This window comes from Pseudochaenichthys georgianus, chromosome 5, assembly GCF_902827115.2.
Source record: "Pseudochaenichthys georgianus chromosome 5, fPseGeo1.2, whole genome shotgun sequence".
In the NCBI taxonomy this organism is placed as follows: Eukaryota; Metazoa; Chordata; class Actinopteri; order Perciformes; family Channichthyidae; genus Pseudochaenichthys; species Pseudochaenichthys georgianus.
In genome coordinates, this window is record NC_047507.1 from 31,104,172 (window position 1) to 31,128,918 (window position 24,747).

Here is a 24,747-nt window from a genome sequence, read left to right on the forward strand (position 1 = left end):
TCCCTCTCTCCAGCCTTTCCCCTCTCAGGTGGTGCAGTCTTTGGGCTGACACACTCCTCACTCTCTACAGCCTTTCCCCTCTCAGGTGGTGCAGTCTTTGGGCTGACACACTCCTCCCTCTCTCCAGCCTTTTCCCTCTCAGGTGGTGCAGTCTTTGGGCTGACACACTCCTCACTCTCTCCAGCCTTTCCCCTCTCAGGTGGTGCAGTCTTTGGGCTGACACACTCCTCACTCTCTGCAGCCTTTTCCCCTCTCAGGTGGTCCTGTCTTTGGGCTGACACACTCCTCCCTCTCTCAGCCTTTTCCCTCTCAGGTGGTGCAGTCTTTGGGCTGACACACTCCTCACTCTCTACAGCCTTTTCCCCTCTCAGGTGGTGCAGTCTTTGGGCTGACACACTCCTCACTCTCTACAGCCTTTTCCCCTCTCAGGTGGTGCAGTCTTTGGGCTGACACACTCCTCCCTCTCTCCAGCCTTTCCCTCTCAGGTGGTGCAGTCTTTGGGCTGACACACTCCTCACTCTCTACAGCCTTTCCCCTCTCAGGTGGTGCAGTCTTTGGGCTGACACACTCCTCCCTCTCTCCAGCCTTTCCCCTCTCAGGTGGTGCAGTCTTTGGGCTGACACACTCCTCACTCTCTGCAGCCTTTTCCCTCTCAGGTGGTGCAGTCTTTGGGCTGACACACTCCTCCCTCTCTGCCAGCCTTTTCCCTCTCAGGTGGTGCAGTCTTTGGGCTGACACACTCCTCCCTCTCTCCAGCCTTTTCCCTCTCAGGTGGTGCAGTCTTTGGGCTGACACACTCCTCCCTCTCTCCAGCCTTTTCCCTCTCAGGTGGTGCAGTCTTTGGGCTGACACACTCCTCCCTCTCTACAGCCTTTCCCCTCTCAGGTGGTGCAGTCTTTGGGCTGACACACTCCTCACTCTCTGCAGCCTTTTCCCTCTCAGGTGGTGCAGTCTTTGGGCTGACACACTCCTCCCTCTCTGCAGCCTTTTCCCTCTCAGGTGGTGCAGTCTTTGGGCTGACACACTCCTCCCTCTCTCCAGCCTTTTCCCTCTCAGGTGGTGCAGTCTTTGGGCTGCCTGAATTGGTCTGGCTCTCTCCCTGAACTGACCAGCTGGACTTGCCCTGAACCTGTCTGGGCTGGACATAGGGAAAGCATTTATCATTGAATGGGGAAATAACTCAAAACCACAGAATAATGTACAAGATAAAAGATTAGTTCATATTGAATGAAACGTTCGTGAGCGTAACAACACTAGTGGCTTTGCACTACACAACACATTTACACAGAAATTAAAGTTACACACAAATTATGAAATAGTTATCACCTCAGTAAACAATAAATGAATTGAAAGATTACAATAAATTCAATTGCAAATTAAACTAATTATTTCCGGTTTACTTGTATTTTGTGCTAAAATACAAAGTATCTCATCTGTATTTACAATACAGCTTGATTCTGCATCTCTACTTCCAGCTCGTTGGTCCATGTGAACGTTTACTGTTGCTATGGCAACAAGAGACCGCTGACGTTAGCAGCTCTTAGCTAGCCTAGCTAAATCATCTGAACAATAATAACCCATAATATCACAATTCGGCATATTTAAACAAAATCAACCACAACTACCAACATTCACAGCCCTTCAACTCTGGGCTGACGTGTTGTCACAAGTAGGACTATGCAGTTAATTAGGTCACATCACATTCAATGGAAACACGTTTTCTACTTTTTGTTTGGACATGTCTCAAAAATGTAGCCGAGCCAGCCCCAGGCTAACGGTACTTACCATGTATGCCTCCACTCGCTCGTCTCCCGGCGCAGCAGCACCTGCCGGCACCAAATAGGTCCGTCAATTTAGAATATTTAGCAGCCTCCACCTCCAGAGACTTCAGCTTTTTAAGTCGCAGTTTTTCAGCGCCACCTGGGCGTTTCTTCCGTTGATCCATTTTCAGCTCAGCAGCAGCAGCAGCAGCCCGTCCCGCCCATGCCATGAGGTCCCGCCCCACCCGGGTTTGTGTTGTGATTGACAGCACTGTCAGGGCTCTCTGCGCCTGTCAGCCCATGATTGATTGACAATGACAAACAATAGACCAATAATATGTGTCGATGCTGGCAACACACTGCTAGCCCTCTGTAGCCAATTGGCCGGCCCAATTGGAGGGAATTTAGAATTTAAAGAAAAGGAAAAAAAACATAGTGGACCGGCCCACATTGGGTCAACGGCCCACCGGGACGATGCCCGGTATGCCAGATGGCCAGTCCACCCCTGGATGTATTCATTATCTTTACTTATGTTACGGTCTTTTCAGCAGCGCCATCTCTAAAACGGCGATACAGTCACTACCCGTCATTTAAACATTTCACCGTGACATGGACAAAAATGTAATGTCAGCTTACCTCATGGCACGAATCCAGACTCTCCTTTGGAAAACATTGGCTGGGAAACGAAAGAACGAGCACGTTTCATGCGAAGACCTGTGGCTGCAACCCGGAGCAAAGCAACAAACCATTGCGTAGCTAGTAGCGCTAGCCTTAGCTAACGTTAGCTAACGAAACAAACTGCCGAGTAAACTTGGAAAACACTGGTAATTAATTATTCTATAATTTGTAAAACTACGGTGTTAAAAAAAAATACAGATTCTAATGGTCAGATATACAGATACTACAGATACTAGAGATAGGCAGGTACTTGCTTTCAAGCAGAACACGGGGGAACACAAAGTTAGCTGGAGTGTTTACGTGTTCGGCGTAATGACGTACAACGGCCTCGACCATTCCTATTCAGCCACTCGGTAACAACCATTGTTTTTCAGACACGTAAACTCTTCAAAAATCACCAGTGGGGTCACTGCTGATGTATTTAATGTCGTAGAACAAAACGTGATTTATCTCTTAAATTTGTGTCAACCACAGACCTTATTTCGAGCTAGTTTCCAAAACCCTATGGAGAAAATACATTGCTTTTTTGACGAAGGAACCGAAAGTGCTAAAAATGCTAACTTACTTCCGGGTTTTAGGACGCGTCTTTGACAATCACCAACATTGGACTTTTAAGTTTAACCCTTTTTCGGAGTTATAGAAAAAAAGAAAAAGCATAAACCAGCACTTTCCATTGTGTAGTAACTAGGGCCGGGACTTTAACGCGTTAATTAAGATTAATTAATTACACAAAAATTAACGCATTTTAATCGCACTTATTTTTGCACAGCGGAACGTTTCTCACTGGATGAGTTTCAGGCGTACCGATTATACTGGAGCACCAACTAACGTTCATGACTTCAGCATGGGACTTCAAACAACAACAAACCACGGTGAACAATAGTCAAACATAAACGAACAAGCTGATGAGACCGCTTTGGTCGGCCCCGTGGATGGGACATTTTGTTTTATAAACGGACGGATGGAAGCGTCGATAAGAGCACGGTTGTGTGCAAAAAAATATTTGCATATCAACGCAGCACGTCAAGCCTAAAGTATCACCTAAATGCAAAGCATGTAGCAGCTAGCGTGGACGTTAGCCCGACTTCGAGTGCAAGGAACCACACCCTGACCCAACCCACACTCAACTAGATGACTGGTTTCAGGGCCAGGATAAGTAAGTCCACGTCTGAGAAAATAACCAGCTCACTGGAATGCACTCCACTTGGAGTAAAATCCATGTGAAAATTGCTTCTCACTGTTCTCAGGTCAAATATGTATATTTGATTAAAAATGCGATTCATTTTTATTAATTACAAAGCCTCTAATTAATTAGATACATTTTTTTAATCGAGTCCCGGCTCTAGTAGTAACAGTTATTTCCCCAATATTGAAGAGCTGGCCCTGTATCTTACTATATCAAAGTGTAAGCGGTTTAGCAATAGCGGTTTAGCTTTAACAATTGTGCTGGATTTGGAGAAGTTTACACTCCAACAACCCAGCGAATATTTCAAATAGACAAACCAAATCAAATACATAACTTCAATAATGTATAAATGTAACCAAATATCTCCAAATACGTGAGCATTTTCCTTTATCATATTTGAGTGAAAGGATTAACTCTAGTTTAATTAAATAACTAGCTACATCTAACATAATCTGCCAACCATGGTTGTCATTTGAGCCAACTATAGAACAGTAATGACAACGATGTTTATTTTCTTATTCTTTTCTTGCCACTTTCTAGGTGATCATGGGTGGAGGGAGAAAGTACATGTTCCCCAAAAACAAGTCGGATGTAGAGTACCCCAACGATTTGAAGCACAGCGGCACACGAAAAGACGGAAGAAACTTTGTGGAGGAGTGGACTGACAGAATGAAGGATAAAGTAAATGTCTCTTCCTCTTTCATTTCTCTGCTCTCTCTTTTATCTTCCCAATTACATTTACATATTCAGGTGTTCAAAGTGACTGCAGTGCTAAGACACACAATGTTGTGCTGTACATTTGTGTCTTTGTGCAGAAAGGCTATTATGTGTGGAACAAGAAGCAGCTCTTATCACTGAACCCTAACAACGTGAATTACTTATTGGGTGAGTCTCTAGTCCTAGCTTCATTATAAAACTATCCTTGAAGTTCAAAACAGAGAAAGTGTTTGCATTTTCTGTAGGCTTATTTCCTGCACTGTGCTTGATGTTTTTTAAGGTCTTTTTGAACCTGCGGATCTGCAGTACGACTTGGAGAGGAACACTGAGACTGATCCCTCGCTGACAGAAATGGTGGAGATGGCCATCAAGATCCTGAGGAAGAACCCTAGGGGATTTTACCTGCTTGTCGAGGGTGAGTTTGTGGTGAAATTGGACTGTCTACATTTATTTTGGGACCAGTTTCCAAAAGATTTATCAGACTGGTCTCGTGACTTTATTACGAACCAGTTTCTTTTGGAAACAACACAGATTTTAAGGCCAGTAGGACTTCTGATACAGTTGCTAGTACCCAATGTTTTTTATTAGGATTATGAAAGAAACCATTTCCAAACAATCAACCGTCTGATTGGTAGGCGACCACCTCAGAGCCACTGTCAAAGTCAACTTTATTGTCAATCTTTCAGTTTGTGTGTACAGACAGAGAGATCGAAATACCTTCTCCCACAATCCCGAATACAAAATACAAATATATATAAAAATATGTATACAAATAGGTATATACCTATATATACACAATCAACAGACACATTTATACTAGGGCTGTCAAGTTAACGCGTTAATAACGCCACTAATTATTTTAACGCGATTAACGCATGTGTATTTTGTGTCCTCGGCCGCCCCGTAGTTTCAGAGCGCATCGAGTTTATAATACCATCTACAAGCTGATGCTGACAGCCCCGCTCCTGCCGCCCGCTTGTGGCAGACCACACTTCCACGCTCACCGGCAGGCACCGACTGGCCATCGGGAGGACCGGGTGTGTGTGTGTGTGTGTGTGTGTGTGTGTGTGTGTGTGTGTGTGTGTGTGTGTGTGTGTGTGTGTGTGTGTGTGTGTGTGTGTGTGTGTGTGTGTGTGTGTGTGTGTGTGTGTGTGTGTGTGTGTGTGTGTGTGTGTGTGTGTGTGTGTGTGTGTGTGTGTGTGTGTGTGTGTGTGTGTGTGTGTGTGTGTGTGTGTGTGTGTGTGTGTGTGTGTGTGTGTGTGTGTGTGTGTGTGTGTGTGTGTGTGTGTGTGTGTGTGTGTGTGTGTGTGGCCCGAGCGAGCGAGAGACCTTACGTGCATTACCGTACCGCAGTGTGAACGCGGCTATTGTTGTTGTTAGCATCTGGTGCTAGCTAGCTGCACTAACGGATATAAGGAGCTGTTTAAATGAAAATAGAGGAGCGCCCTATCCACACAACTGCACCGAGCACTTGACTTTATGCAGGAAGTCAGACAGCGGGACATTGAAGGAGAAGTCAGCACACTCATGATTGCAGCGTCCAGGCAGCTCCCGTTCGAGCATATGCCTTGAGTTGCACATAGCTCCAACGATCACACACACACACACACACACACACACACACACACACACACACACACACACACACACACACACACACACACACACACACACACACACACACACACAGACCAACACGTTCTCACTCCCATCCCGTCACATATTGACGGACGGTCAGGGCCCCTCCCCGTCGCTATATTACGTACAGGGTACCCCTTTCCCGTCATTTTCTACGGGCAGGGCGTCCCATAGACCTTCATTGCGGACACAGCGGACCCCTTGCCCGTCAGGCTTCTACGGGCAGGGCGTCCCATAGACCTTCATAATGCCTATTTTAAGGTTCATTTGGCCATTAAAATGCGTTTTGATCTCATTTTATGCGAGTAATGAGTTTTTATTTCTGATTATTTGTGCAGTACATGTACATGATGTTTAGTTTGCTAGTTATGACAAAGATTACTTCATGAATGTGTACACATTCATGGTTGCTAAGGTGGTTGCTATGGACGCTGCAACAGCTCCCAGACCACGTGATCAACAACAATGGCTGTCCTTCGTGTTATTCTCGGTGAAAATGCCTATTTTAAGGTTCATTTGGCCATTAAAATGCGTTTTGATGTCATTGTATGCGAGTAATGAGTTTTTATTTCTGATTATTTGTGCAGTACATGTACATGATGTTTAGTTTGCTAGTTATGACGAAGATTACCTTACGTCTGTGAGGAAAATACACGGGGCTCAGAGCCTCGTATTTTTAAAATCTTTTTTTCCTTCTAATTTATTATTCTTTTCAAAATAACACACTGTTATTTACTCACCAATAACACACAATTATCCTTGCTTTTATTTATTGGTTTAATTCCATAATCTCGGTCTTTTTTGGCGTTCGTCAGGAACTGAATTTAACAATAAAAATAACCGGAAACAGATGTGGGCATTTCGAGCGATTACCCAAGATTCTCAGCTACGCTGATTGGATGTTTTACCCGCAATGCATGCTGGGGTTTGGTGTTTATATTAGATGAAATCCGGAAAACATTTGAAAAGACTAAAATAATACTTAATTCCGAGTGTTCTTGCTTTTCTCTTTGAAAGTCATCACATAACGGCATTGTAATACACGGTTCGGCTGCATTACATATTACAGATATGCCGTAGTTCTTTATTTATAGCGCCCTGATGAGAAGACCTTTGGAAAAACTGAAGAAATGCCGCCGAAACTGAATACTTGACGTGGATCATAAATATATCAACAATTAAAAAACTTTCAATTTCTCTTCACACAATACGTCTCCTTGCAGTATCAACACTAATCCGGCTGACTTTTACATTTGATCTAATTCATAGATAGGTTATATTTACACCATAACGGTGCACAGCTGATATAATAGGACTTGTAGTTTTTAAAGATATTACTGATTTGAATTGGATTGAATTTTGAATGTAAGAATGTAAATACTGAGTCTGAAATAGTATAGCAATATGCTGTAAAATTATGTGAAAGCATGAATAAAACTACACATCTTCAGATGTTGTACATACAAGTGTCTGTGTGTACCTTGTGTGCCTAGTGGTTAAAGCACGTTATTGAATTATTGTTTTTACGTGTTATATTTGATTAAAAAAATATTAAGAGTACATATACTTTCATAGGGGGAAAGTAGAAGGTCTGTGATAGAAATATAGAATATAAAAAATCAAGAAGATACTATAAGTGATCTCTTCAATAAAACAGTTTAGTGCAGGATGTACAAAGATATTAATAGGAGGAGGTGCAAAACAGAAAAACGAATTAACCTTTATTTAAACATTAAATAACAGATTACGGTCTTCTTTTAAATAAGAAAAAAACGTTGGGGGTATCTATCTACAGATAAATACAAAGTACTTCACGTCTAATATATTGCTTTCCTGCAATGTTAACTATGTTGAAGCACTTATTTTAACTGATATTATACATATGGATTATACTCTTATGTATGTAGATAGAATAAGAAATGTGCAGAATATGACAGTTTAATGGTGGAGGTACACACATATTGATAGATGTCTTGTAATGCACTGTTGAGGGACCTGTGACCCAAGTTTTTCATTCATTTCATAACTACACCGTAAGTTGTGTATGATATGTCAATACACCTTTAAAATCTTGAAATCTTGAAAGGGATGTGCAAAATAGCCATAATATATAGTCTTTAATTAACTATTAGTAGAGAATAACGAGTAATTAATATACTTTATTACTCGTTTCCATTAATGTCAATTGCAGATACATGTTTAGTCTTCTCAAGCACCAACTATCAAATATCTCTCCTGATTGTTGGCACTTGACAATCACCTTATCTGAATTTTACTCAGGTGTAACTAAAGTCTGATTTAAGGGTTGTTTATATTTCACATCATTAATCAGAATCTGCAAAGTAACTCAAATAAGTGTAGTGGAGTAAAAATACCAGGTTACCCTCTGAATTGTAGTGGAGTAGAATTACAAAGTATCAATGAGCGGTCATGTGGGTATATTAATGCTATATATTGATGCTGCGCATTATGGACAACGATTTTCACCCATTTATTAATTATATGTTTTACATTTGATAACACCAATGTGTTTAATACTGGCAACTTCTAATTGTGGGAAAAACGAAAACGTTCAGTAGAGACGTCCCATAGAACATTTTGCGAAACACAATAGTGTAGTGTGTAGTTCTGGGGGGGCGTTCGATTCCAGTTTTGGATAGTCTGGCGTGGTTTCGTTCCATTTCAAACAGCTGTTTGACGCTGTAACCTTGGCGCACTGCCACTCCAACATCCAATCCCAGACCTTGAAGAGTAATCACGGGGACTGTAGTCCTAAACGATAGCTGGGGAATTCTGGGTAGTGTAGTGTAGTGCCATCCTAAACTCAAACATTTTGACAATCGCAATGATGCTCGAAATGTCCCTTATAGGCCTACGTCTGTTTCCGGTTATTTTTATTTTGAAATTCAGTTCCTGACGAACACCAAAAAAGACCGAGATTATGGAATTAAACCAATAAATAAAAGCAAGGATAATTGTGTGTTATTGGTGAGTAAATAACAGTGTGTTATTTTGAAAAGAATAATAAATTAGAAGGAAAAAAAGATTTTAAAAATACGAGGCTCTGAGCCCCTTGTATTTTCCTCACAGACGTAAGGTAATCTTCGTCATAACTAGCAAACTAAACATCATGTACATGTACTGCACAAATAATCAGAAATAAAAACTCATTACTCGCATACAATGACATCAAAACGCATTTTAATGGCCAAATTAACCTTAAAATAGGCATTTTCACCGAGAATAACACGAAGGACAGCCATTGTTGTTGATCACGTGGTCTGGGAGCTGTTGCAGCGTCCATAGCAACCACCTTAGCAACCATGAATGTGTACACATTCATGAAGTAATCTTCGTCATAACTAGCAAACTAAACATCATGTACATGTACTGCACAGAAATAAAAACTCATTACTCGCATAAAATGAGATCAAAACGCATTTTAATGGCCAAATGAACCTTAAAATAGGCATTATGAAGGTCTATGGGACGCCCTGCCCGTAGAAGCCTGACGGGCAAGGGGTCCGCTGTGTCCGCAATGAAGGTCTATGGGACGCCCTGCCCGTAGAAAATGACGGGAAAGGGGTACCCTGTACGTAATATAGCGACGGGGAGGGGCCCTGACCGTCCGTCAATATGTGACGGGATGAGAGTGAGAACGTGTTGCACACACACACACACACACACACACACACACACACACACACACACACACACACACACACACACACACACACACACACACACACACACACACACACACACACACACACACACACACACACACACACACACACACACCCTCACCATTTGTATTGAATGAGAGAGGTTCCAGGTTGTTGTGTTTAATATTCATGAGAATATTTGTCATTGTTCAAATGACAATAAACATTAGCATAAAGCATATTTGGCCACTCATATGTTTATAAGAGTATTAAAAACTAAAAATATTCCTCTAAGGTGCATTTAGAACAGATCAAAAATGTGCGATTAATTTGCGATTAATCGCGATTAACTATGGACAATCATGCGATTAATCGCGATTAAATATTTTAATCGACTGACAGCCCTAATTTATACACATGCACACATTAAAACATAAATAAAAGCACAACAAACAATATATACAAAATAGTCACTTCAATATCTTTGAGAAATGTACACAATGCAGTTAGGGGATGGAGACCCAGTCATCAACCCTCTGAATTGTCCACATACTCACTAAGGATGACCAAATAAAAGTATAACATGTTTAGGAGTAATGAATGAAAATGGAAAAATATCTGTGAAGTTTCTCCTGAGGTGCATTATTGTGACGGGGTTCTATTTGTCCGTTCGACACATGGCTTAGTCCAGTGATTTTCAATAATGTACCCCCTTTGAAAAAAAAATTCAGCCAAGTACCCCCTGATCAGCGCAAAAACTATTTGTTAGGGACAAAATGCCTATATAAAGAGGTACAGTACAGCGCTGCACCATCAGTGTCTGATTTATTAAAACAACAACATTGTAACTGAGAAACACTTAAATGCTACATTTCAAATGTTTAGAATCCATCACTAAATTCATGGCAAACAAATGTTAGCATCATGCAATAACACTAAGACGACATTAGTGCATTGATCTGATCTTTTTAATAAGTTGTACTTACAATTTTGTGAGAAACATGGGATTGTGCTTCACTGAGTATCTTTGTCATTCATTAACATCAAATAAATCTCACATACCCCCTGCAGTACTCCAACGTACCCCTAGGGGTCCGCGTACTCCCATTTGAGAACCACTAGCTTAGTTGGTTGTTTAAGCTCCAAAACTTGAATTACAGCAACAAAAATAGCGAAACAACATAACTTAAACACACAAAATAAAAGACCAAATCAGGCCGTCCATCACTCATTGAGAGTAAACATGCTCTGGTGTTGCCTTCTCTGCAACATTCTTCCGAGTGACCTCCTCCAGGGCCAAAACCGTCCCTTTTTAACCCATAGCCCCTCCCACAGGCTTACCGTCAACAGGTGACACAATTAGCTCAAAACCACATTGTCAACATAAAAATCCAACCCAAACATAAACAGGTTAACCACCTCTTAACACAATCATTCATAATTAACAAACGCAAAATAAATAATAAATTGCATAGTTCATGACATCCTATTTAAAACACGGAAGTAATGCGCCTCCGTCTTTTCTTCCGAAATGTTTGGTGTGTGTGTGTGTACACGACCGCTAGAGGTGCTCTAGTGGTCGTGTAAGAAACAACATGCTCCCGGCCCGTTCATTGCAAACGCTCCGGAGGGACGTTTATTCACAAATAACCCTCTGGAAAATCCTAAATTGTGGAATAGTTTGGCCATTAAAATGCTTTTTGATTCGATTTCTGGCGAGCAGTGTATATTGTACTCTTAGAATCCACGTCCAGTCGATGTGTAGGATCTATAGTTTGATAGATATTACGAAGATGATTTGAGGTCTCGCCAGGATAACGTGTATGCAGCTTCCATGTAAAGTTAGCGTGGGTAAAAACAGTTTTTCCGGTCTCGAAGTTTTCATAATAAAACCGGATATATTCCCCTCACTGTCAAATGATTACACAGTGATATCTGCATTACTCATCCACTGAAAAACATCAGTTTATCCTTGTTAATTACACAATATTGATTGGTTTAAATTGTGTACAATGCTTTTGTGTTTTTAACCTTCGATTCAGAGAAACAAATAGTTTTAGACACTATAGTTTCCGAAGACACTACACTACCCAGAATCCCCAGCTATCGTTTGGGACTACTACATCTGCTTTGCTTTACAAACCCCGTGATTAGTCATCAAGCCCTGTGATTGGATGTTGGAGTGGCAGTGCGATAAGGTTACGCTGAGCGTCAAACAGCTCTATGAAATGGAATGGAACCACGGCAGACTTTCCAAAACTGGAATTGGATGGGTCCAGCCCCCCCCCCCAGAACTACACATGCTGGCTATAGTGTGTTTCGCAACATGTTCTATGGCACGTCACTTTATAAGACATTTTCCCACAATTAGAAGTTGCCAGTATTAAACTGTGTACACCCTGGAGGTGATACGAAACACAGTGGTGTTATCAAATGTAAAACATATAATCAATAAATGGGTGAATTAATATACCCACATGACACCTAAGGTCAGAAGAGCTTTATTTAACAGCTGGTCTTATGTCTGTGACCCCTCCTGTTGTTGTACTTGAAACATGCACTTGTCAAGGTTCGGAGGCAAACTTTGCAAATATGGCAGAAGCCATCGATCATCTTAAGATAAGATAAGATATACTTTATTGATCCCAAGTTGGGAAATGTTTTTTGGGAAATGTATTTTAGTTACTTTGCAGATTCTGATTAATGATGTGAAATATAAACAACCCTTAAATCAGACTTTAGTTACACCTGAGTCAAATTCAGGGAAGGTGATTGTCAAGGGCCAAAATAAATTGGACGTCAAGTACTTTGTCAGACTTCATATTTATCTGTGGATAACCCCAACGTTTTTTTCTTATTCAAAAGAAGACCTTAACTTAAAGTAATCTTTAATGTTTAAATAAAGCCTTATTAGTTTGTCTGTTTTGTACGGAGCCCCCTAGGGGACATGGAGAAGAAAAAAAAAATTATTTGAAAAAATAAATAAATAAAATGTTTTGCGAGATATCGCAAAACCCCTTTGCGAGATATCGCAAAACCCCTTTGCGAGACCTCGCAATACTTTTGCGATATCTCGCAAAACCCCGTTGCAGTTTGTAGACGGTCCCTAAGCACTCCTCTCCTTCCTCCAGCTGCAGATTGTGACCAATTCTTGATGTTTAGCTCGGATGACGGCGTATTGAACTGTTCTGATAAAAACGACTCTGTAGCTCGTTGTCTACCTTGCTATGATTGTAAAGTCATGTTGTTTGTATTTTTACAACGTTATGTTCATGAGTTATTGATCCGCGAAATTCGAATCTGTCAATAACTCAGCTCAGAGGAACGGGCATGTCCCCTCGCTCTGAGTGTTTTCTTGAGGTGTCTTCACTTATGTGAAACCCTTTATATATACAGTCTGTGTGAAACATGTGCCTATTGCCAAGCACTGATGTTATATCTTTATATTTAAGGCCAAGCTCAAAGTAAAATCGATGAACCACTCCATTGTTGTGGTTTCTGTGTTGCCGTAGCAGCCGAACTGACCAGGAAGTACTAAATGAAAAGTATTGCGATATCTCGCAAAGGTTTTGCGATATCTCGTAAAACAATTTAATTTAATTTGTTTCACATTTATTTATTTTTTGTTCTCCATGTCCCCTAGGGGGCTCCGTAGTTTTGCACATCCTCCTGTTAATATCTTTGGACGTCCTGCACTAAACTGTTTTAGTGTAGAGATCACTACAGTATCTTCTTGATATTTTATATTCTATATTTCTATCATGCCTTCTACTTTCCCCCTATTGTGTATGTAGGCTACTCTTAATATTTGAATGTTTTCATCAAATAAAACGTTTTCATCAAATAAAACGTATTCAACAACATTCAACAACAACATTCAGTAACGTGCTTTAACCACTAGGCGGTGCGGGTTAAAAAAAACAGTGGTGTAGTTAACATAATAATATCAAACATAATCTGACTATTAACTTTATTGTGAAATTAAAACAGAACGGTAAAGGAAAATACAGTTTCAGTCTCTTGATTGGAAGCTTATGCATTGTACCATGAACCTGTATAGACCTGTAACAGTCAACTGCATGAGGAGTTGGAAAGGTAGTAAATAATATCTTTAAAAACTACAAAAAAATCCCTTTCTATCAGCTGTGCACCGTTATGGTGTAAATATATCTACCAATTGGATCAAATATAAAAGTCAGCCAAATTAGTGTTGATACTGCAAGGAGACGTATTGTGTGAAAAGAAATGGAAGATGTTGTTTAATTGCTAATATATTTATGATCCACGTCACGTATTCAGTTTTGGTGGCATTTCTTACAGTTTGTCAAAAGGTCATCTGATCAGGGCTCTATAAATAAATATCCACGGCAGATATGTAATATGTACAGTAATGCAGCCGAACTGTGTATTACAATGCCGTTATGTGATGACTTCCATAGAGAAAAGCAAGAACACTCGGATAAATTGATGTTTTTTAGTTGATGAGTACTGCAGATATCACTGTTACATCATTTGATCATTGGTTTTATTTTGAAAACCACGAGACCGGAAATACTGTTTTCAACCTGTAACTTTACATGGAGGCTGCCGCATATCTCAAATCATCTTCGTAATATCTATCAAACTATAGATCCTACATATCGACTGGACGTGGATTCTAAAAGTACAATATACACTTCTCGCTAGAAATCTAATCAAAAAGCGTTTTAATGGCTAAGCTATCCTACAATTTAGGATTTTACAGAGAGGGTTATTTGTGAATAAACGACCATTTGTAACGTTTGCATTCAACGGGAGCACTAGAGGGCGAAAACTTTAAAACGTAATTATAGGACGTATTAAGCGCTAGAACAAACGACATATTTGGTCGTAATAAGGGCTTGAACAATCGGTCCATTTGGTCGTATGAGTTGGAGGACTTGGAGGTCCCGGTGTGTCAGGGAACTCACAAAGTGAAAATAAAACAATTTGTCTCCACATCTCTAAAAACGGGGGTACAACAGAGCTGATCCAGATTTGTGTCTGATATGACGTAATATAAATGGCTTTACACCCACGGGCCTGTCAGAAACGTCGCTATCAGAAACAATGTGGAACGTGTTTTGCACGTAATATGGTATTTGTTCACATTAGCAAGCATCGCTAACACTCAGAGCTAACCTGTACTGGAGAGAGTATGTGTACAAAATAAGGAAATAAAAAAAGGTAGTAAACCCGCAAGAAAAAAAGCATTTGAGCTCCATACTGTTTCAGAAATAATCCTTGAAGTGGTTTGGAACATGATGGCGTGTAATCAAGGCAGCATTGAGCTGAATCTGAGCAGGATCTATAGTTGGATCTATAGACAGCCTGCTCGTCACAGAACTCACAGTATGCCTGCTGCTCAAAAGGGAGCGGGCCAGCAGCTACAGTCACAGAATCAGAGCTTCTCTAACAGGGCTGAAATAGAGGGATATGATGTCTAAAATGCATGATCTGTTTGGTATTTGGAGCAAAACACATCATAGATATGTTTTTATATATCTGAGACCCATAATATATGCCTAGAAATAGCTTGATAGGAGATCTTTAAATGAAAAAAATAAACTACTGCTCTATTGCGTGTGTGCTCATAGTCCCACCATGCCGCTTTCCCCTTTTAACATACAGGGGAATAAGGTGTGAAACAGAATATGTGGCCAGGAGGATAGCAACCAAAGGGACTCAAATCACATCCTTGAAGTTTTGTTGAATATATATTGTGTTGTGAAGAGATATGGAGCTGTAATCCAAACACACAGGATTAGAAATGTCACTGTCTTTACGAATCTTAACAAATAACTGTCCCCCTGTCAGGAGGACGCATTGATCACGGACACCACGAGGGCAAAGCCAAGCAGGCGCTGCATGAAACTGTGGAAATGGACAGAGCCATCGGCCGGGCAGACCTCCTGACCAGTGTCCATGATACGATGACTGTAGTTACCGCTGATCATTCTCATGTGTTCAACTTCGGGGGTTACACAGGGAGAGGAAACACCATATTTGGTATGTTATGATAGTGATGTACATTCTGTAGTATAAATATCTTTGTTGTACCACATGTTTACTAGTGCTGTGAGTTAATTTTTCTCTCGTGATAATGGGGTTTAATGCATCTACAGGTCTGGCCCCGATGCTCAGTGATATTGACCAGAAGCCCTTCACCTCCATCATATATGGGAACGGACCAGGTTACAAACTTATCAACGGAGCGAGGGAAAATGTCTCCACTGTCGACTACCGTAAGTAAAACCAATAAGGAAACATTATAGAAAATATATTTTCTTTGAGGAAAAAGTGCATCCATCTCACTTATTATTCTCCAAAATAACTTGACAAAGGTAGATCGATTATGATAGCATGAGCTATTTCCTGTCAAATGAGGAGAAATGTATTGCAATAAACTAAGAGACATTTCTCAACCTGAGGTACGGGCGATAGACAATGAAACAGTTTTGGTAAAGAGCATGACTGAAGGGGATTGCTCTTGTCTCTACATAAAATAACTTATTCCAGAGGTTTTTAATTAATCCTAGATTAATGGTGCATCCTTTAGTTCTCCCCTGTTGAGTTTTCACAAAACACATTGTGTGTATCCTGATTGTTTAACAAATATGTTGAGGGCAAGGCAAGTTTATTTATACAGCACCTTTCAGCACACTGCAATAGGGATGGGTATCGTTAAGGTTTTAACGGTACTACTACTTTTATCGATACCGCTTATCGATCCGGTCCTCTTATCGGTTCTTTTGAAGAAAAAAAAAAGGTAAATTAATTAAGCAAATTGTAAACAAAATTAACATTGCTTTTTATTTAAATTAAATAAATAATATTTCACATCAAAAGAAACAACAATGTTTTAACAAATCGTACTAAATAATCTGATGACAGAACTGTAAACAGAATAGCTGAGACTTTAACAAAATAAATAACTCAGTTACCTCTAATCATTAACCCATGTTTGTATAATGTAGTTAACTCGGTGTGTTGCTGCTAGCATACATAACACCTGACGTGGAAACGTTACTCGTGGATGGGGCTACAGAGCTACTAGAAAGACAGTCGAACCCGGTGCATTCCTCCGTCTGGATGTGGGGCACCTTTGCTAAATGTTTAGACAAATTGCTCGTGTTACCGCCCTTACATGCTAAACTCTTATTGCACTTTAGGCAACGAGCATTGTCCACATCGAGACGGGTAAAGTTTAACCACACCTTGGAGCGCTTAGTTCTCTCCGCCATCTGTGTGTTGCTGCATGTAGCAGCTGCGTGTGTGTAAACTGCCCCGCCCCCTCGCACACAGACGGGGGAGAGAGATCTCTCGTCTGGATTGGAAAGATCGAAAATATATCATAGGCGCATTTTTTTGTCTTTTTGTATATTAGAAACGAGTTGGCGACACTAAGACTGCAATATAATGTTTATGTAGCAATAATACACATATTTAGGCTACCGATAAAAAGACCGATTACGTCGGAGCTTAACGGTACCACGGTCTTTAATAATTCAGCCCCGGGGCCCATTTAATACCGGGGCTTGGTACCCATCCCTACACAGCAATTCAAAGTGCTTTACAATTTAAAATAAAAGACATTTAAGAATAAATACAGCAAAAACACATTATAAAATGGCATTTAAAAACAGGCATTAAAAAGCAAAGTTAATAAAATAAACACAACAGATATAGAATACATGAATACAAACCATACTGCAGTGTGGATATAAACAGCTCACTGAAATGCAGCGACAAAAAAGTGAATGCATTTCATTCCTGATTTGCTAAGCCAATAGGTATGTACTGTTTTAAATTGAGCATTGTTTACATCCTAATTAAATATAATTTATCTTCTCCCCTGCTTTGGTTTGCACATTGATGAATAGCTTGGCTTGCAGCCGCTACCTGTGAATGAGTAGATTCATTTAAAACCATTCACTGGATTGTGTATTCCACCACCCACGTGCATGAGCGTTCTTGTGCATGAGATAAACAAAAAAACGCTGAACCACTCATAGAAAAACTCTCATAGAGAAGAGCTACTAGAGGGTCAAACCTCAATACAAACCTTTGAATAAGGGTGAACATCTTTCCTTTATGCTTCATGAGTTAAGAACAATTACATCTTTGCATATTTTCTCTGCCTTTCAGAGGATAACAACTACCAGGCCCAGGCCGCTGTACCTCTGACTATGGAGACCCATGGAGGAGAGGATGTAGCTGTGTTTGCTAAAGGTCCCCTGGCCCACCTGCTGCACGGGGTCCATGAGCAGAACTACATCCCCCACGTCATGGCGTATGCAGCCTGTATCGGCCAGAACAGGGAACACTGTGTGTCACGTAGCGGGGCTGCAGATCTACGCCCTGTCCTCTCTAGCATCGCAGCCCTTCTCACAGTCACCCGAATCCTGTGCTGACCCCGAACTATACCCTCCCATCCTCATCCTGTTAATAACCCCGTTATAACCACTCATCATTTTTTTTTATTTCAATTTGATGTTGTTTTTTCAAGTTCTGATTTTACTCTTCAATATTTAGTTGTTATCATGGGACCACTGTTAGGGCTGTTTGACAATATATATTATATTTGACAAAAGCAAAAGGGTATCTGTTATGTTAATTAATAAAAAACCAATCACCCATGATGCACTGAAATGAAAAGTGGTGTTGCAAGGACTACCACACAATCTTGAGATCTCAGTTGAGACGTTTTTATAAAGAGAGTTTTAAGACCCATTAAGCATGTTTGTTCAATGTAAACCGTTTAGAATCTACCTCACAAGCTTGCAAAAGATCTCTCGTGCAATGATGGTGCGTCGAGAAGGCCACATTTTTAAAGGCAAAATGCATGCCCAAACAAGAGGCAAATGTCTAATTGACAAAAGAGTAAAACATATATATTTCCTTGTCATACACCTTTGTGCATACTTGTAAAAAGCACTGAAACAGCCCACCTACCATTATTATGTCAAATGAACGTTGTAAACTTCTTAACCAATAAAAGACAATTGTTCTGATCATCTTGTGTAAGTTTTGTTGCAACATTATTGACTAGCTTTTCCTTAATGTTCTTGATATCCTATTTTATCTAAAAGTCCCAAAAATAGTTTCTCATTCTTATAAAGCAGTGAGTGTTAACTTTGCTAAGAACATTAGAGTGGGCCCTATCAGGGACGTGCACAGACATTTGGAGGGGCTATTGCTCTAAACTGGAAAAAGGGCCCCCCCCCCCCGAAAAAAACCACAAGACCTTTTGAAAAAATAAACTTGTTTTTAATGTGAAAGGTTCATAAAATAAAAACAGAACACTGTGACACTCAGCTGACTTTTATGTCCAACTGTTAAATTAGTTATTCAGGCACATTTTTAGTTTTGCGGTCCATATCTCATTAAAATATCTAATGTTAGTAACTATTAAAGACAAAATGGGGACAATTTTGTTCTAATGTAGTTTGACCATTGTAACTTCTGTGCAGTCCAGACATACTGATAAAATAGGGCTTCTAACTAATTACCTTAAATAAACTCACTAATTAATTAAACTAGTTCAATACGCATTATTCTTATCATTCTTTAGGAGCGCAGAAACGGTAAGGTATCTAATTACTTATTTATTTAGTATTCCATAACTTAATAACAGAGATGGTCAGACTAAAGTAGTGACATGGCAGAAATCTTACAATGAAGCGGGACAGTGAAGTGTTCTCTGTGAGAGGGGCGATCAAGAAAAGAGAGCGAGCGGCCCCCTTTGAGGGAGTTTACAGAGTAAAAGACACAGAAAGACAGAAGCACAAAAACAACAAGTAGGTAGGTTCTTTTTTTTGTAGATAACCGACGGTATCAAGAGGATGTAAAGTCCCCTGGTTTGTACCCCTATACAGGCACATGGTGTGATCACCATAGCCATATGAGGCTGGACTCGGAGGGCTTTCCTTTGCTTCCAGCTGTCAGATTGTAAACAAAGTCACGTGACTGGGGGCAGATGACAGCGCTGACAAGTTGTGTTTTATCGCAGCAAGATGCTACAATACTAATTGTGGGCTTATCATGTTGATTCGGCCACAATAGAAAGCAAAAAAAAATCTCGCTCTCTCCAGAGGGGCAGGTCAGACAAAAATGGCAAACAGGCTGTTGCCCGGGCAACATTAGCCCCTACCTGTACACGTCCCTGGGCCCTATTATCCTCATTATCAGGTTAAAAAGTATTGTGTGCCTCTACTGTGCCTATATGCTTTAATGTTCAAAAAGCTCTTTCTCATACCGCCTGTGTTTCAACTTCTCTTTTCATCCTCTGTCTGAAACCAGAGCCCAGTCGGCTCTGATTGGCTAGCTTAGTGTGTTGCAGCAATAGCCAATAGAAGCATGAGTGTTACATAGTGATGTCACTTTAATAGTAAACAAAGGACTCCAAGTGAGGCATTTCAAGCAGGTGGGGGGGTGAGTGTGTTGAAGAGAAACTTTGGGATTTTAGCTTTTGCAGACCACAAAAAACCTAAAGAACACACTACAGGAAAGGGCCCCTTTAAAAAGGTCACATTTATTGAGAACTTTTTCAGGGTAAAATGTTATGAGTAGATTGTGTATAGCAAGAAAAAACCACCTCTTTGAGCATTGAGTTCTAAAGACTGAAAGCTCAAAGAAGGGCCATTTTGTACCGACAATACTTCAACACAAGGTCAAAAACACAGATTTGTGGTTGTTCGTCAAGTCAGACATCACGCATAATCCTACGATTTGTCATGCGTTAGAAATACCTCAGTAAACATCTTTTGTTTAGTGTGTCACATGTTGTATAAGTTGTATTTTTCCATCTGCTCTACTGTGGCTTGTGAGGAATGTGAATAGACTGAAGCCCACTCATTCCTTGGCACATGTGGTCACTGCGAAAACAGAGGACTCATGTTGGCTGAAGCATGAAAAGGGGATTTAGCGTAAAACGGGTATGAAATGAAGTCCTCATGCTATCTTTTGTTCATTTTCAATATCAGCTGCTTGTGATCTACTGAGGCGCTCGAGGGCCACTTCATGATTTTATGTAGCCCTGCTTTGCTGATTAGGATTTTCCTTCTATTCCACTTGGCAGCTGCAAACAGTTGTCCTGTTATCCTGTTTTTATCTTCTGTATTCCATAGTTAGAGTTGAGTGACACTGGGTATCAGATTGTGTAGCATGAATATTCAATTGGGCTTTCAACCCCCGGTTTCCTCTGGCTTTCAGATGCATGTGTAGGCTACATGACACCCAGTGCTTCTTCTTATGTTTCCTGAATAATGAAAGATTCTCTATTTTTAAAAACGGATGATGAATCCAGACCATGGCCTGTCTGTATGTTACTGTGTGGATGTAACAACACACTCCTCTCACAACACAATACATTTACAATACTGGGTTTCGAATAGGATTTTGTCAAAATAAGAACAAGTCAATTGAACAGTGACATTTCCCTTTTTCCACTGATGTCTCAGGGTGGCCTCACCAGATGTACAATTTTCGCAAGCAAGCCATCTGATGAGTTCATATAATAAAGACATGTGTACGGTTCACCCTGGAAACACTGTTATTTTCTAAATCTCATGCATCTAAGCATATGTGATTTAATCCAACCAGTATGTAAATAATTTCCCCAATTAGTGTAAAGTAGTTGCAGCATTTGCCCCAATTTTACGCTCTTGAATGGACCATACCAGTATTTGCCACTGACTTTACTATTATCTACCTCTACTTTACATCCTGATTAACTATTTTCCAAACCATGATGTGGTGTTTTAAATCTATATGACTAAACTTTTTCTACTATTGCAAGAAGTCATTTGGCTGGTAACATACTTCTTAATCACCGCCATTGCGTCTGATTAGATCCAGGATTCTGGTGCTGTACCAAATAATGTCTGTTCGCATCATTTAGAACTGTTTTACGGCTCGGCTGGAGCGAGGAAAAAAAGTGGATGACATCAAGGCAGCTGTTCAGGTTGACTTACAGAAATAACAACTGTTGCACACCCACATATGTGTTTTCAGTTGAATAAATGATTGGGTACCTGCTGAGGTTGAAGTTTGGACGTCATCCCACTCCATGTAGTAATAAGGACAATAAAAGCTGTAATTTGTCTCATCTAACAGATGGAGACAAACCTGTATGAAAACAAAGAGCAAAGGGAAGAAAATGACACAGACTGTGCATGCAACACAGTCATAAGAGGTCTAATCAGCCAAAAATAATCACCTTTAAAAAGAAGCTTTTATTTTATTTACATGTACAATTCATGTAGTGTTGCTAGCAGCTTTGCCGGCCACCGAAAAATACATTTGATACTGCCCAAGGAGAAATAGCATTAACATTTAAGGCAGGGTGAGTAGGATTTCCCCATAAATCCATATACTCATACAAAAATAATAATCCCTCTCAATCATCACTTATGACCCATCAGAAGGGTGTGGCACCGGTGTCTCTAAGCAGACTCCCTTTCCTCTGCTTGTATATATTTTAAGGATGTTTCTCAGAGTTTATAACCACAAAAGTGGTGTGTGTGTGTGTGTGGTGTGTGTGTGTGTGTGTGTGTGTGTGTGTGTGTGTGTGTGTGTGTGTGTTGTGTGTGTGTGTGTGTGTGTGTGTGTGTGTGGTGTGTGTGTGTGTGTGTGTGTGTGTTGTGTGTGTGTGTGTGTGTGGTGTGTGTGTGTGTGTGTGGTGTGTGTGTGTGTGTGTGTGTGTGTGTGTGTGTGTGTGTGTGTGTGTGTGTGTGTGTGTGTGTGTGTGTGTGTGTGTGTGTGCCCGAGCGCGCGAGAGACCTTCTTACGTGCCTCCCGTACCGCATGTGAACGCGGCTATTGTTGTTGTTAGCATCTGGTGCTAGCTAGCTGCACTAACGGATATAAGGAGCTGTTTAAATGAAAATAGAGGAGCGCCCTATCACACAACTGCACCGAGCACTTGACTTTATGCAGGAAGTCAGACCAGTGGGACATTGAAGGAGAAGTCAGCACACTCATGATTGCAGCGTCCAGGCAGCTCCCGTTCGAGCATATGCCTTGAGTTGCACATAGCTCCAACGATCACACACACACACACACACACACACACACACACACACACACACACACACACACACACACACACACACACACACACACACACACACAGACAGACCAACACGTTCTCCTCCCATCCCGTCACATATTGACGGACGTCAGGGCCCCCTCCCCGTCTCTATATTACGTACAGGGTACCCCCTTTCCCGTCATTTTCTACGGCAGGGCGGGCGTCCCATAGACCTTCATTGCGGACACAGCGGACCCCTTGCCCGTCAGGCTTCTACGGGCAGGGCGTCCCATAGACCTTCATAATGCCTATTTTAAGGTTCATTGGCCATTAAATGCGTTTTGATCTCATTTTATGCGAGTAATGAGTTTTTATTTCTGATTATTTGTGCAGTACATGTACATGATGTTTAGTTTGCTAGTTATGACAAAGATTACTTCATGAAGTGTACACATTATGGTTGCTATGGTTGCTATGGACGCTGCAACAGCTCCCAGACCACGTGATCACAACAATGGCTGTCCTTCGTGTTATTCTCGGTGAAAATGCCTATTTTAAGGTTCATTTGGCCATTAAAATGCGTTTTGATGTCATTGCGAGTAATGAGTTTTTATTTCTGATTATTTGTGCAGTACATGTACATGATGTTTAGTTTGCTAGTTATGACAAAGATCACCTTACGTCTGTGAGGAAGTACACGGGGCTCAGAGCCTCGTATTTTTAAATCTTTTTTTCCTTCTAATTTGTTATTCTTTTCAAAATAACACACTGTTATTTACTCACCAATAACACTCAATTATCCTTGCTTTATTTATTGGTTAATTCCATAATCTCGGTCTTTTTTGGCGTTCGTCAGGAACTGAATTTAACAATAAAAATACCGGAAACAGACGTGGGCATTTCGAGCGATTACCCAAGATTCTCAGCTACGCTGATTGGATGTTTTACCCCGCAATGCATGCTGGGGTTTGGTGTTTATATTAGATGAAATCCGGAAAACATTTGAAAAGAACTAAAATAATACTTAATTTCCGGTGTTCTTGCTTTTCCTCTTGAAAAGTCATCACATAACGGCATTGTAATACACGGTTCGGCTGCATTACATATTACAGATATGCCGTAGTTCTTTATTTATAGCGCCCTGATGAGAAGACCTTTGGAAAAACTGAAGAAATGCCGCCGAAACTGAATACTTGACGTGGATCATAAATATATCAACAATTAAAAAACTTTCAATTCTCTTCACACAATACGTCTCCCTTGCAGTATCAACACTAATCCGGCTGACTTTTACATTTGATCTAATTCATAGATAGGTTATATTTACACCATAACGGTGCACAGCTGATATAATAGGACTTGTAGTTTTTAAAGATATTACTGATTTGAATTGGATTGAATTTTGAATGTAAGAATGTAAATACTGAGTCTGAAATAGTATAGCAATATGCTGTAAAATTATGTGAAAGCATGAATAAAACTACACATCTTCCAGATGTTGTACATACAAGTGTCTGTGTGTACCTGTGTGCCTAGTGGTTAAAGCACGTTATTGAATTATTGTTTTTTACGTGTTATATTTGATTAAAAAAATATTAAGAGTACATATACTTTCATAGGGGGAAAGTAGAAGGTCTGTGATAGAAATATAGAATATAAAAAATCAAGAAGATACTATAAGTGATCTCTTCAATAAAACAGTTTAGTGCAGGATGTACAAAGATATTAATAGGAGGAGGTGCAAAACAGAAAAACGAATTAACCTTTATTTAAAACATTAAATAACAGATTACGGTCTTCTTTTAAATAAGAAAAAACGTTGGGGGTATCTATCTACAGATAAATACAAAGTACTTCACGTCTAATATATTGCTTTCCTGCAATGTTAACTATGTTGAAGCACTTATTTTAACTGATATTATACATATGGATTATACTCTTATGTATGTAGATAGAATAAGAAATGTGCAGAATATGACAGTTTAATGGTGGAGGTACACACATATTGATAGATGTCTTGTAATGCACTGTTGAGGGACCTGTGACCCAAGT

At 40.3% G+C, this 24,747-nt stretch overlaps 1 protein-coding gene across 1 annotated transcript in view; it reads left to right on the forward strand.

Moving 5' to 3' along the window:
- Positions 1-18,679, forward strand: part of alpl (alkaline phosphatase, biomineralization associated) — a 40,111-nt gene extending 21,432 nt beyond the window's left edge. The window contains exons 7-12 of the mRNA XM_034083425.2: positions 4,165-4,305; positions 4,440-4,509; positions 4,622-4,756; positions 15,480-15,671; positions 15,788-15,907; positions 17,811-18,679. Of these exons, the coding sequence (XP_033939316.1) occupies positions 4,165-4,305; positions 4,440-4,509; positions 4,622-4,756; positions 15,480-15,671; positions 15,788-15,907; positions 17,811-18,076 (924 nt within the window). The 3' untranslated portion in view covers positions 18,077-18,679. The remainder of the gene's footprint in view (positions 1-4,164; positions 4,306-4,439; positions 4,510-4,621; positions 4,757-15,479; positions 15,672-15,787; positions 15,908-17,810) is intronic.
- Positions 18,680-24,747: the final 6,068 nt, after the last annotated feature.